This window comes from Ruditapes philippinarum, unplaced genomic scaffold (assembly GCF_026571515.1).
Source record: "Ruditapes philippinarum isolate M1 unplaced genomic scaffold, ASM2657151v2 ctg10575_1_1_1_1, whole genome shotgun sequence".
NCBI classification, from domain to species: Eukaryota; Metazoa; Mollusca; class Bivalvia; order Venerida; family Veneridae; genus Ruditapes; species Ruditapes philippinarum.
This window is the reverse complement of record NW_026854454.1, coordinates 17696-32689: the sequence shown is the minus strand read 5'-3', so window position 1 is coordinate 32689 and position 14994 is coordinate 17696. Positions and strand designations below refer to the sequence as shown.

Below are 14994 nucleotides of genomic sequence, written 5' to 3'. Positions count from 1 at the left end.
ATCATTTAAAATGTATGCAATAAATGTTTAAATACTTATCTTTATCAGAGCTAGTTGTAATATATGCTTGACTATTCGAGAAATAAGGGGAGCTATTGTATTGTACCCTGGTGTAACAAATTGGTTAAGTTTTTGTGTGGAAGTTGGTGTCTCCAAAACTACCAAAAGGGAATGGGTTGAAATATCACACACTTAGTTGAGAGCATAATAGGTAGTCACTGATCAAGATCCATAACTCTCACATGAATTTTAACAGAGAAATGTCCCCTTTGAACTAAGAAAATTCTACATTATAAAGGTTGTTGTTTTACTATCAAGCACTGAGAATAATTAAGCATGTTGTCCTACCCACAGCTCTTGTTTTACTCTCTCAAAGTTTATTGGAACATTGTATAATTTACTGTACACTATATCAATATTTTATTATATAAATCAGGTGAGTGATGGGGTGTATTCATCAGTTAAAGAACCAAACGGCCCAACATACGATACACCAAAGGAATTGTCATTGATAGATTTTGGTGAAGATGGTGGAAAAAACCTGTATGATAACTCAGGTAAGATGTTTTGAATATTGTTATAATGATGATAATGACGATGATGACTGTTGTGATGGTCTTGATGATGATGATCATGACAGCATGATAATTAAAAATGATTATAATAATATATGTAATAATATAGGCTGTTGTTTATAATAATAATAATAATGTTGATGATGATAATGATGGTAGTGGTGTTGGCGGTGATGATGTTAATGACGATGATGATGACGATTAAGAATAATAATAATGATACATGTGATAATAAAAACTGTTAAAAGTTGCCCAGTCATTCTTATGAGCCTCTATCGAATGAATATATCTACAGCTACATGTACAAACAAAGATTTAAGACTGAAGTCAACATTGTGTCCTATAACTCAAACTTTTACCATGGTTACGGGATAGTATCTCATCAGGTTATACAGATATACAAGTTGATCTGGGGCCTCAGTTATAAACTAATTCTCTCAGCTCAAACTCAGATCTCAGTAATTTAATTGGTCAGAAACTCCCACAGAATGTAGAATGACCAATGAAAATCCTGAGATTTGAGACAAGACTCAGAAAAAAGTGTTATAACCACGAGGCCTGGACATAAACTGATCAGTGATGTTTAAGGACACCTATCATCACAACATGCTTTCAAAGAGAATATTCTTTACATGAGATTAAAGTGACATGCTCATATTTTCATAGTCAAGTTGAGCTGAATTGACTTTATATTTCTAAAGATTGACTGTCAAAATGGTGTTTGACTAACAGTTGATATTGGAAAATGTTTAGGATAAAATTATAAATCTGCCTAAAATTTAAAATGACTGCCCCACTCTTTATAAACTAAGCGTTATACGTAATTTCTAACGGATATTTACAGAAATTTCATTTGGATCTGTCTGTTATTGTTTATGGGAACTTAATTATTAGATTAAAAGGGATTATGGCAAAATGAAAACATATTTTGAGCTTCACCCGTTCACTCACTATATACCCTTGGATGGGCATAATGTCACTTTAATTATTTTTCATTTTTTATATTTCAGAAAAAACTTCAAATAATGCTATGACCGAGTTTGATCCTACACAGTCAGATTTTTATGATAACCACAAACTGAAAGGTGGGCTAGCTTCTCCACAGAGTACCTTGGATCCATTTGATATGGGTAAGTTGTTTTAAGACACAGTACAACCTCAGCAAAGAAACATCCCTTCAGAGATGAAGATATTATGCTTGTTGTTGTGAGGTGTTACGATAGTGAGATTAAATTTATTTAGAAGTCTTATTTTAAGAAGACTTTAAGCATTCTGTATTAATGTTGTAAAGGGTTTATTGCTCTATAGATGGCAGCTCAAAAGATAGGCATAGAAGTTTTTTGTCACAAATTCATAATTGTTATGTTTTATATTACATTGACATACTTGATAAGGGTCATTGTAAATGTTAATTTAAGTCACAATTCATGCAATATCTTAGAAAATATAAACATACTCATTGGGTTCGTCACTTTTCAGTACCCTTTGTATGTTCAGTACCAATTAATAAAGAAGTTAACATTATAAAAAAAGAATGTAACACTGGTTGCTGGTAAGATTGGTATATAAGGCACAAGTGTAGCTTTCTTTTAAAGGCAAGATCAAGACTGTATCATGGTACTGCTAAGTAATTTACCTACTAGCAGGATTTTCCTATATCTACTGTCAGTCGGTGCTGATTACTAATGTACCTGAGAGCAGGATACTCAACAAGTATTTGATTCTGTTTCTTGCACAATACATTTTTATTATGGATTGAAAAGAAATGTATGGTAAACTAATGTTTCTATTCAGCACCATTTTCTTACAGTTGTGTATTTATTTAGAAGTAAATGCATATTTACTTGCAGCTTATTGACTCATTTGCAAAGCACACAATATACCAGCATTCTTTCTTGTTTTGTTTTTAGAGCCATTCAACTCGTCCCTGTCCAATGGACATGGAGAGTCAGAGGGTGGGGCAGCTGGGGGAGGGGACATGGCCAATGGAAATGGTGCACCAAATAAATCGCCAATTTTTGAAGAATGGTTCCATGGTAACCTAAGCAGGAAAGATGTAAGTTATGAAACATTTTTTTTTATACGCCCGTTTGAAAAACGGGACGTATTATGGGAACGCCCCTGGCGGGCGGGCGGGCGTCGGGCGGCGCGGGCGGTCGGGCGGGCGGGCGGGCGGCGTCCAATTTTGTCCGGAGCATATCTCCTACATGTATGGAGGGATTTTAATGAAACTTCATATAAATGTTCACCACTATGAGGAGCAGTGTCGCGCACATGAACCAGGTCTCTAGGTCAAAGGTCAAGGTCACACTTAGAGCTCATTGAAAAATGCTTGTCCGGAGCAAAACTTCCACATGTATAGAGGGATTTCAATATTACTTGGCACAAATGTTCACCATTGTGAGGCGGAGTGTCGCGTGCAAGATTCAGGTCCTTGCGGCCAAGGTCAAGGTCACACATAGAGGTCAAAGTTCAGATAAAAATATGAAGATGTGTATATGGACCATTTAGTCATCATTAATTGAGGATTGTAACACAAATGGTCATTATCAAGACTATGGCTGTGATACATATAATTTAGGTCAATATATACAAGGTCAAGGTCACTAAAGATGATGAAATATCCAGATTTTGTAAATAGAATTTAATCAAAGGGAGACAACAAAGTTATTACTTTGTTCATAAATGACTTACACAATTACTCCCCTTGATCTAAAAATAGAATTTAATCAAAGGGCATGAAATAATCCTCTTTCTTGGACTTGAGTATGTTGTAAAGAATGTAACATTTATTTACACATGTTTCATTCATTGGTCAAGATTCTTAACTGTGATAACTATGGTGTTCTGTAGACTTGGTATTTGTTCATAAAGATCATACAGTAATTACCTTATCAAATGTAAATACTTTCTCATAGAAATTTAATTATATTTTAATTTTCAAGTAAATATCAGTTCAGCTCATTCAAAGATAAAGAATTGTAATGAAATGTATTTCCCTAGAATAAAATCTTAAATCAGAATTTTTTAGTTATTAAATTACATGTACTTTTTATACGCCCGTTTAAAAAAAGATAAAAATATGAAGATGTGTATAGGGACGATTTAATCATCATTTATTGAGGGATTGTAACACAAATGGTCATTATAATGACTACGGCTGTGACACATGTACTTTAGGTCAATATATGCAAGGTCAAGGTCACTAAAGATGGTGAAATATCCAGATTTTGTCTGGAGCATATATCATACATGTATGGAAGAATTTTTATAATACTTTATGGAAATGTTCACCACCATGATATGTATTGCTCCATGCATGATCCAAGTCTCCAGGTCAAAGGTCAAGGTCACACTTAGAGCTCATTGAAAAACGCTTGTCCGGAGCAAAACTTCTACATTCATAGGGGGTTTTCAATATAACTTGGCACAAATGTTCACCATTGTGAGGCTGAGTGTCGCATGCAAATTCAGATCCCTGCGACCAAAGTCAAGGTTACACTTAGAGGTCAAAGTTCAGATAAAAATTTGAAGATGGTTATAGGGACCATTGAGTCATCATTTATTGATGGATTGTAGCACAAATGGTAACTATCATGACTACAGGTGTTACACATTTAATTTAGGTTAATATTTGCAAGGTCAAGGTCACTGGAGATGATTAAATATCCAGATGTTGTCCGGAGCATATTTTCTACATGCATGGAGGAATTTTAATGTTACTTTTATAGAATTGTTCACCACCATGAGACGTAGTGCCCTGCACATAAACCAAGTCTCTAGGTCAAAGGTGAAGGTCACAGTTAGAGCTCATAGAAAAACACTTGTCTGGAGCAAAACTTCTACATGCATAGAGGGATTTCAATATAATTTGGCACAAATGTTCATCATTGTGAGGCTGAGTGCCGTGCATAAAATTCAGGTCCCTGCAACCAAGGTCAAGGTCACACATTCTGTGCATATCTTCCCTATTGATTTGTTTTAAGGTTCATTTAACAACACAGTGCCAAGAATAAAAACTTGCTTGCTAGATAACACTTATCCATAATGCCCCCATCTCCATCTAAAGCTTTTTCGTAAACGGGCGTATTTTGTGACTATGGCACCCTTGTTTTTTTTCAAAAATAAATTGAAAATTTAAGATCTCCTAAGAGCAATGAAAAAAGAATAAAATGGATAATCCCCTGATGAAATTAAGTTTAAATGTTTAAACAAATTTCTTAAATCTGTAACTTGGGATAAGTTAACCTCTGGTGTTGTAATATGAACAAGCGTAATAATGTCTTTAGTGAAGCTTGACTTGAACATCATCGTACTTGAGAGGCAAACATTAAAATCATTAGACAGTTAAAAGTAAATAAACATGTAGCATAAAAAAACCCACTAAAAATAGAAACAGTACAGGTTCACATGTAAAATGTTATCTTTTCACAGGTATGATATTGTCATAAATATTTATACATTTAAGGCTGAGAAGTTGTTACAGAATGATGGTGATTTTCTTGTACGACAAAGCTCGGCTGATCAGAATCAGTATGTACTCAGTGGCCGACAGAATGGTATAGTTAAACATCTGTTGTTGGTGGACCCAATGGGAGTGGTATGTTATCTTATATTGTTTGCATTTTTTGTTGTTGACATTTTGTGTTTAAAAATTAGAAATATTTTAAGTATGTCTTAACTTGTTGAAAGGTTTTGTCCCAGAAGATTTAGAAAGAATAGATGGCTCATTATCATAATTATATAAGTATGAATAATTCCCTTTTCTTCAGATATTTTTCTTTGATCTCCCATTTAAGTTACCATAAAATCTTATTGTAATTCTAGTGCAACATCAATGTTTGAGTCTGGCCTAGTTTGCAGCTTGCGGCTATCATGACTGCCTTGGTCGCAAAGTGTATCTTATTGCTAACATCTTTCATATGCATGATGCTTTTGTAGGTGAGAACAAAGGACCATTCATTTGACAGTGTACCTCATTTGATACAGTTCCATAGAACACAGAAAATACCAATTGTATCACAGGAGAGTGAACTTCATTTGAAACAACCAATCAGTAACAAGCTTACAATGTGCTGATGACCAATAAAAAAGAAAAGAAAATACAAATGTTTACAACCAATTAGTAACATGTTTACAATGTGCTTATGACCAATGAACAGGGATAAATAAAGAAATATACAACCAATCAGTAACTTGCTTACAATTTGCTGATGACTGGGAACAAAAAAGGAAACAAACATACTATTTCCAAATGAAATTTAAAGATATAATTATGCCCAATAAACAAACAAGAAGCTTATATTATTACGTTGAAAGGAATACAAGATTTTGAAAGAACCAATCAACTACAAGGTAACATTGTTCCAAAAAGAATAAAATTTATTTGATGGAACCAGTTGGCAACTAATAAACATTCTTCTTAAAGGAATACAGTATGTTCAATGGAACCAATCAGCTACTAGTTTACATAGGTCTGAAAGGGCTAAGATATATATCTGAAGGAACCAGTCAGCATCATCGTAACATTCTTCTAAAAGGAATACAATATGTTTAATGGTATGTTCAATGGAACCATTCAGTTACAAGTTTACATAGTTCTGAAAGGACTTAGATAAGGAACCAATCAGCATCAAGATAAAATATTTTGAAAGAAATGAAATATATTCATATAAATCAATCATCAATAAGTTTTATAAATATATGGAAATGGTGGTCTATTGTTAGAAAACCTTGGTGTTGGTATTTAGAATCATGCTTGATTTGTGTTTGATATTAGCCACTTTTTTCTGTAATACATATGTATTAACAAGTTTTTATTCTTTAATCAACTACATGTACACTTGTAAAACTGCTAACCCACTCACAGTTGTTTTAACATTTCTGTAAACTTTGGTATACAATTATACCTACAAAAGTTGGTATCAAATGGCCTTCAAAAATACTAAAACTGTGAAATTGTAAAGCAATTTTCACTCTTATCATATGCCATTGTTGTTTATTGAAAAGAACCCTGGGTTTTTGGACTGGTAAACTTCCTTCAGGAACAATGGATGTGCATGTTTACTTCACATTTTTGAAAGAAAAAAAGTTTTCAATAAATTTTTTTTAAAAAGTTTTCCATTATATAACCAGTCTGTGAAATATGGATGAAAGAATCAGTGATTCAGTCTAAGAAATATTGGTGAAATAGCCAGTCTGTGAAATATGCATGAAATAACCAGTCTTTGAGAAATGGGTGAAGAAGCCAACCTGTGAAATTAAGTGAAATAGCCAACCTGTGAAATATGGGTGAAATAGCCAACCTGTGAAATATGGGTGAAATAGCCAACCTGTGAAATATGGGTGAAATAGCCAGTCTGTGAAAAATGGGTGAAATAGCCAGTCTGTGATTGCATGAAATAGCCAGTCTGTGAAAAATGGGTGAAGCAGCCAGTCTGTGAAATATGGGTGAAATATCCTGTCTGTGAAATAAAGTGTACTGGGGAAATAACCAGTCTTTGAAATACAGGAGATTATTTGAAATTTAACACATCTATAAATTCACAAACCACAGTGTGTGGGTTACTAGCTTTAAAGAGAAACATGTAAGGTTTTAGGAAATTCAATATACAATCTTTTCATCTGTTAGTTTTATTTATGTTGACACAATATTTAGATTATTGTTTTGGTAGTACATAGTGCAAAAAGTGTTAATTAGTATAGTAGCTATATCTTTCAAAAAAGAGTAACAAAACTAACCCATTTTCATGTCTTCCACCACATTCAAATCACAGTTCATATAATTCAATGCTTTTTTATGGTCATTAAGAAACATCTACCATTTTAATGTAACTGTATGGAAGGTTTTTTTTTTGTAAATAATCACTAGTTATTAATAATTTGCCATTTTTTTGTGAAACAAGTTAAATACTAGTTGAGCTATACTTTAAAAAAAATCTCTGTTCACATGAGAATAACTGTCAATATTATTGTAAAGAAACCATAATTATTGAATTTTGTTGATATAATGTATATTTTATTACCGTACATTGTATTTGCTGTATCCTGCCGTGGCTTATGTGCCAGAGCAAATTAATGAAATTTAAACAACATAAAAATTACTACAATAACTTATATGAGAGGAACATGTTTAAAAAGTTGTATGCACTTAGTACGTTTTTTTTTTGTTTTTTTTTTAACATTAATATCTTCACTTGCCTTTCATACAATAAATATAAACATTATGACAGTTCTTTATGCATTAAACATTACAAATTTGCAGTATTATAAATCAATAATACATGTTTTAGATTTAAGGGGATTATAGCCATTATGAAGTTATATCTCAATTTTTAAGATGGCTAAATATAGAATCAGTACGCCTTATGGCAAAATGCAGAGGTTTTTTATTGATTTTTGTAAATTAAAGCAAATTTTGTAAGTCTTTCTGTTAAAAAATGTTACTGTTTGACTATCTGTCTGGGTGACTGTCCTCTTTTTCTAGCATACTAAAGCACTCATTTGTATATATATTATTTATAAATGAGTGTACCCACTATTTTTGAAATCTTTTTTGCATGATTTTTACATCTTAAGTACTGAATATGTAAATTGCTTATTTTGTTGCATCCACAACTTACCTTACCTTCGAGTGCATAACATGCACATACTGTCATATAACATTTTATTCGATTTTACATATATAATATATAAAAAAAGTGCTTTACTCACTCCCACTGAAATATATTATTTTGTTTGCGTGATCTTTTCATGACATTCCAATATTTGATGCTTGATTTATTTTCTAATTTTTTTTGCAATGCTGTAAGCAATGTGAAATTAGAAAATATTTTTTTTTTCCAATGCTCTAAGCTTTGTATATTATAGTAATGTATTGTTACAGTTGAATCATTATGAGCAATTCTGATGCCTGCAAGTTGCATTTAAAATGTGAAATTATAAGTCATATATGCTGTAAATTATAAAATACATGAAAGAAACATCGGTTTATTTGTATATCATCAAATTATATTAAACAGAACCCCGCTGATTTTTTGTAGTATGCTTTTTTTTCCTTGCTTTTATCTTCGAGTTTTCTTGTTATGAATCAGGGATTATAAGATCAAAATTGACCAGCAGCGTGTGAAGAGGTTCATCAGGCTATAGATAGATGGGCTGGTATGGCTGTGTAATAGTTTACATAGGTATATTTTCATTGCTTAATACATGGGTGGAAGATTTCAAGATTATTTCTGATAATCAACATTTTCGTAGACTTGAGTCATCGTTTGTCTGAATATAATATAAAAGGAATGTTATTTTTAGGATTTCTATGAACATTTAAATTTCCAACTTTCATCCACGTGAATAAAATTCAAGAACATTTTGTGACAACACAGTGCATTTTTGTTTTTCTTTTTTCTAATTTTGTTTTTTGCAGTTTAAAATAAGTTTGTGAAATTTTTTATAAAAAATTCTTAAAAAAACTTTGTGAATTTCATTGATAAAATCTAATACAACTTTGTGATTTTATATAGAAAACAATTTATTTCATAAAATTGAAATTTTTGATTAATTAATTAAAGGGTATATTTCTGTAAATTGTAATTTTGAAATAATTTCCACTGCTTGACAAAAGTATTTTTTTAAGAAAAAATATTCAAGTATGTTTGCATATTTGGATATAAAACATATTTTTTCAGTAATCTACTCATATTTGACATGAACATAAATTCTTCATTCTAGAGAGAAAAAAAAACCCACCCCAAAACAACAAAATGGGCAGGACCTGAACTAGTAGGTGAATTATTCCCCTTTATTCCACTCTTAGTCTGCTGGCAGCAAAAGGTTCTACCTATGTGACCAGTGTAGACCTACATCAGCCAGTACATCTTTCCTGTCAAATCATGGTCTGTACTATTTGCTATTCAGTCAGTATTTTGAAAGTTTTTTGGAAAATGATGAATGGTTTTGTCCATTTAAGATATATAGCTCGTTAAGGGGTTAAATGATTATATTGTAAAAGTGACATGTACATGTGCTGTTGTATATGTTTTTCTATTGTTACTTTGTATGTTTTTATTCATTCATATTGTAGATATATTGGTAGAATAAACAGTTCATAATATAAATTTTTGAGCCATAATATATTGTTGAATACAATGTTCTATTTTTGCATGATTTTTTTATGTAATCATTTTCTTATATTATTCAAGAGTGTATATTTTGGATAGATTATTTTGTTAAATTCTCTATTTCCTAATGTCAGCCATTTCAGCACAGAATTTTGCTGGCTTTTATTTTCAAGATATTCTTATAAGAGATTGATATACAATAGATTTCTATTCTTACCTGCTTTGTATGTGTTTATGTGTGTCTCTGTGTCAACAAGGAATTTTTGTTCACTTCCATTTTAGAAAGCATGATGAAGCACTTAAAATAATATAAAAGTTACTAATTTACAATAATCCCATGAAATACATGTCTTGATTTCAATGCAAATTTTCAGGGATACTAATAAAACATCAATCTATGTTTTAGGTTTGATATTTTACCACATAACAGATGTGTTAACAGCACTGTGGGGAAACTCTTGGTTTAGTGGTTTTCTGGCAAGAGTACTGGCCCCTTTTTATTCTTTTTTTTTAAAGCTGGAATTTGGTGTGCATATATTAAGTTAGGTGAAATTAGTTTTTTTTAAACAGAGTATAAGAAATGATTGTTCAACAATATTGGCCTACGGTAACAAATATTTTTTATTCATCTATAAATATAAATGTATGCTATATGGCAGTATTTCTGTAATATTGTTTATGTGTTTTTTTTTCTAGTCATTTCAGTCATTTCATTGTGTTGTCTCCTAACAGTCACAGTTAATTTGTTGTTAAGGTCGTCTGTTTAATTTTTTTTCACATGACCTTTTACAATAAGATCACTAATATACTCATATAAAGTAAGAAACCTTTTTCATTGTAGTATGTATTGATAATTTGAAAGATTTAATATTTCAAAATATAAAAATATTGAAGTAAGTCATTTAAAAAAAAAAAAAAAAAAGGACTACATTAATTTTATATTTCAATTTTGTGAAAATACCTGGGTGATTAAAATGTAGTAATATTTTATCCAGTAGTCTTGAAATCTCAAAAATTGTTCAAAATTACGGCGCTGTGTTTTTTTTAATGCAATCTTAACAGTGGTGATGGCTGCCTAGAAATTATTTTTATGCCACCGCAGCATCTGCGATGCGGTGGCATATAGCGATTCACCTGTGTGTGTGTGTGTGTGTTTGTTTGTTTGTTTGTGTGTGTGTGTGTTATATAGATTATATAGTGAACTTAAAAAATCTTCTTCTGAAAAACCACTAGTCCAATTTCAACCAAACTTGGCAGGATGGATCCTTGGGTGAAGGGCTTCCAAAGTTGTTCAAAGAATTTAATTCCATGCAGAAATCTGGTTGCCATGGCAACCAAAAGGAATTATAAGAATAAATTTAAAAAATCTTCTTGTAAAGACCCAAAAGGCCTAGAGCTTAGATATTTTGCATAAGGCATTGTCTGGTAGACCTCTACCAAGATTGTTCAAATTATAGCCCTGGGGTCAAAATCGGCCCCGCCCCGGGGGTCATTGATTTTCACTATATGTACATATAGTAAAAACTTAAAATACCTTTTTGTAAAGACCCATAGGCCTAGAGCTTAGATATTTTGCATAAGATATTGTCTGGTAGACCTCTACCAATATTGTTCAAATTATAGCCCTGGGGTCAAAATCAGCCCTGCCCCGGGGGGTCATGGATTTTCACTATATGTACATATAGTAAAAATTTAAAATACCTTCTTGTAAAGACCCAAAAGGCCTAGAGCTTAGATATTTTGCATAAGGCATTGTCTGATAGACCTCTACCCAGATTGTTCAAATTAAAGCCCTGGGGTCAAAATCGGCCCGGCCCGGGGGTCATTGATTTTCCTCATATTTACATAGTAAAAACTTATAGTAAAAACTTTAAAAAAATTTCTTCTAGCAATTGACAAATGCTAGAGGTTAGATACTTTGCATGAAACATTGTGAAGTGAACCTCTAGCAAGAATATTCAAATAATAGCCCTGGGGTCAAAATTGCCCCCGCCCGGGGTCATTGATTTTCAATATATACATATAGTAAAAAATGAAAAAAAATCTTATTGTCTGAAGGTACAAGGCTTAGAGCTTTAATATTTGTTAAATGATATCATCTATAGGTACTCTACCAAAGTTGTTCAAATTTTGCCTCTAGTGTAAAAATAAAAAGTGAACTTTGATATCAGCTGACCTAGATTTTGACAAAGTGACTTACATGTTGTCCTTTGATGCAGTCATGAAATTTTAGGCTGTGTGAAATATGACCTTCACCACCAAATTCACTGGACTCAAGTGCATTGATATATTCCTACTCTGATCTTTTATTGAGTTAACAATAGATTTAACCACTAATCTGATAATAAGAATTAGATATGCATTATGACAATCTTCAATTGTATAGAAACAAAAAAAATCTGTTCCTACACTACTATTTAGTGTTGTATTAATGCGGTGGCATAGCATTTTTCTCAAATGCAATCTTGTTTTTGAATTTAAAAGGTTTTTACTTTAAATTACAAGGTTGTGTAGTTTTTTTTGTCTGATAGTTTTACAAGTTGTTGTTTTGTTTTCTTTAATTTGAAAACAACAGTTTACTGTTGTTGGTTTGTTTTTTGTATCATTTTTAAAAGTATAAAACAAAAAATGTTTGTGTAAAAAAAAAAGTCAAATTTTCATGGTAAGAAATATACAGGTTTTGCAAATTCAGTGATATATTTCTGAATTCACAAGCATAATGCAAATTAAGTAATGTATTGCAAAAATCATTTTTATGAGGTTTAACACAGTTGAAAATATAGTAACAATAGGAGCAAATACATTAAAAAAGGACAATTTTCAAAAATACATTAATTGTTCCACTTACATATATATTTTTTGTGATTCTGACCTGAGAACTAAAATGCTTTTATAGCAACCTTTCCAGAGTGAAATATAAATTCATAAAAAAAGTTTTGTTTTTTTTCTATTACAATATTCTGGTGTATTTTAATAGACTTTTTATATAATCGTGTGTTTTTATTTGTTGTTTTTTTAAAGCATGTTTAAGGGGAAGTTTTATAATGTATAAATGTGTTTATGTGTTAAAGAGATTATATTTTTTGTTGTGAAAAAAATCTTTGTTATACAACATTTTGTAATTACTCATTTGTAACTTGAGCAAAAAGAGGTCAGTTGGTTTTAAAGAATGTATACATATGTATTTATACATGTATATATTTAGATTATTTCTGACAAGCATATTAATACACATTGTTGGGTCTTCAAATTAAAAATTTCACACTACGAAACTTGTGTTAAATTAAAACTTTCAAATTATGAAACTTGTGTAAATTATGTAAATATCAATTTGATAAAAAATTTAAATCCTGTTCGAGTTACATAACAATATATAACCAGCTTGCATCTTTTTGCCAGGCATGTTACATTTTAGTGTGGGAGCTATCATAAAACATTTTATGTGTGTGAGTCATCATTAATGCTTGTATAACAACATACATGTATAAATTTTGCTTTTTTTTTAAAAAAACTTTGTTGCTTTGTAACCATTTATTTGTCATCTAACATGTTGTTAACAACAAACATTAAAAGAAAAATTTTGACAATTCTGAATTATTTTTTTGTCTTTTTCAAAAAACCTACATGTATATGGTTCATTTAATACGGATGTATTGAAACCATTATCCACACCTGCCTTATTTCTATAATAGACTTATCATGCTTAAAGATAGGGATCTTTCCATTTTAATGTGAGGGTTTTGATATACATTAAGCAAGTGACATGCTTTATAAATGTTAAATATTATTTTATTTGAATTAAGACTAGAAGACCACAGTCCATCAGGGCTAGTAGTTACCAATATTTATTAGCCTAATTAAGCCCCGAAAATGTTAAATTTTGAAAGTGAAATCAGGAATAATGAGTTATACAGTTAATTAATTATTCTTTATCCAGAATAAAGGGTAATTTAGTCGCCCATTTAAGCTTGAGCACTGATTTTTCTTTCAGCTATGTGTTGTGGACAGTAAGTTACAAGCATGATTCCAAATATACATGTGTTGTTTCATGTGAAAATTTTAAGTACTTAAGGCTAAAAGAAAGAATTTTACAAGGTCACAAAGAGCACTAATGCTGTGAAAATCCATGCTAGAGTTATTGGTCTTTGACAGTGACCTACAATTAAGATCCCAAACCATGAGAGAAGTTTCAAACTAGTTTGACAGTTCATGAGATACTAAGTTGCACATAAAGTTGCGAGCAAAACTTTCACCATGTAAAAAGTTATGCCAACACTGATATATAGGTAAGGAAACTTGGCTTTTCTTAGATGCTTTGAATAGCTTGAGATATTCACCTGAGATATTCTACAATACATTGCTGTATTGTATTAACGGCTTTGCACTTAAATTACACTAGGTCAACTCCATATAGATGTAATGTGCGGACGCTGTTAGATCCAAAATCAATATTCCATACATTTTAGGAAAATTTGTTTTGCATTTCATTTTAAAACTGAAATAAACATTATCTGATGATGTGTATAGCTGCTTAAAAAATCATTTCAGTTAGAAGTTAAAAAAATCCTCTTCATAGTTTGTGTGATTTTCATTGTTAAGATTTTCTCACATACTTGCTGTGATAAGACACAATATGTGAACAATATTGTCAGCTAGTAATAGTGTTAGTCATGCTATACAGAAAATTAATAAGCAATCAAGTTATGATGACAATTCACCAGTTAGTTGGTTATACTTACCTTTAAATGAAATATCAATGAACTTTAAATGCATGTAAGTGAATAAAAACTGTAACATGACGTTAATCATTTTTATTAAGCAATGGACATAGAACTGGCAAAGTGAAAGGCGTCTTTGCAAGTTAATATGGCCACAGAAATAAAGTATGTGGAAATTGAAGACCCCCTTGTTTTAACAAAAATCCCAGAATATTAAGCTTGCAGAAATATGTACTTATACATGGTATCACAACAGAAAAAGATGATTAAAGTTCTAGGAGGTATTCTAGCTTGTGTGTGGAGACAAATATTATGACTGGCTGTTCCTTGACTTAAGGTGCTTTGACATATTTGTATTTATTATGAATAATTATTAAAAATGTATCTTCAAAGTCAAGTCACTTCTTTTTCGTTTAAAGAAGAGGGGACAATTCATAAGATCGAGACTAGATTCTTAACAGTTTTTCAGTTTAAGACTTTTAATATATTAATTCCGTAATTGTTAGGTTGAACGCGGGACAAGACCCTTAAGACAATCTATTCAGAACAAAGGGCAACATGGGCTTAAGAAACTACGCGTACATC

General features: G+C 31.3%; 1 protein-coding gene across 1 annotated transcript; it reads left to right on the top strand.

Annotated features, from left to right (window-relative positions):
• Positions 1-436: 436 nt before the first annotated feature.
• On the top strand, positions 437-8404 carry LOC132740175 (SHC-transforming protein 1-like; the record flags this gene model as incomplete). Its single annotated transcript, XM_060728034.1, has 5 exons — positions 437-557; positions 1586-1705; positions 2486-2631; positions 5044-5175; positions 5517-8404. Coding segments are annotated over 5 exons (657 nt in total), but the record flags the coding sequence as incomplete, so codon positions are not given.
• Positions 8405-14994: the final 6590 nt, after the last annotated feature.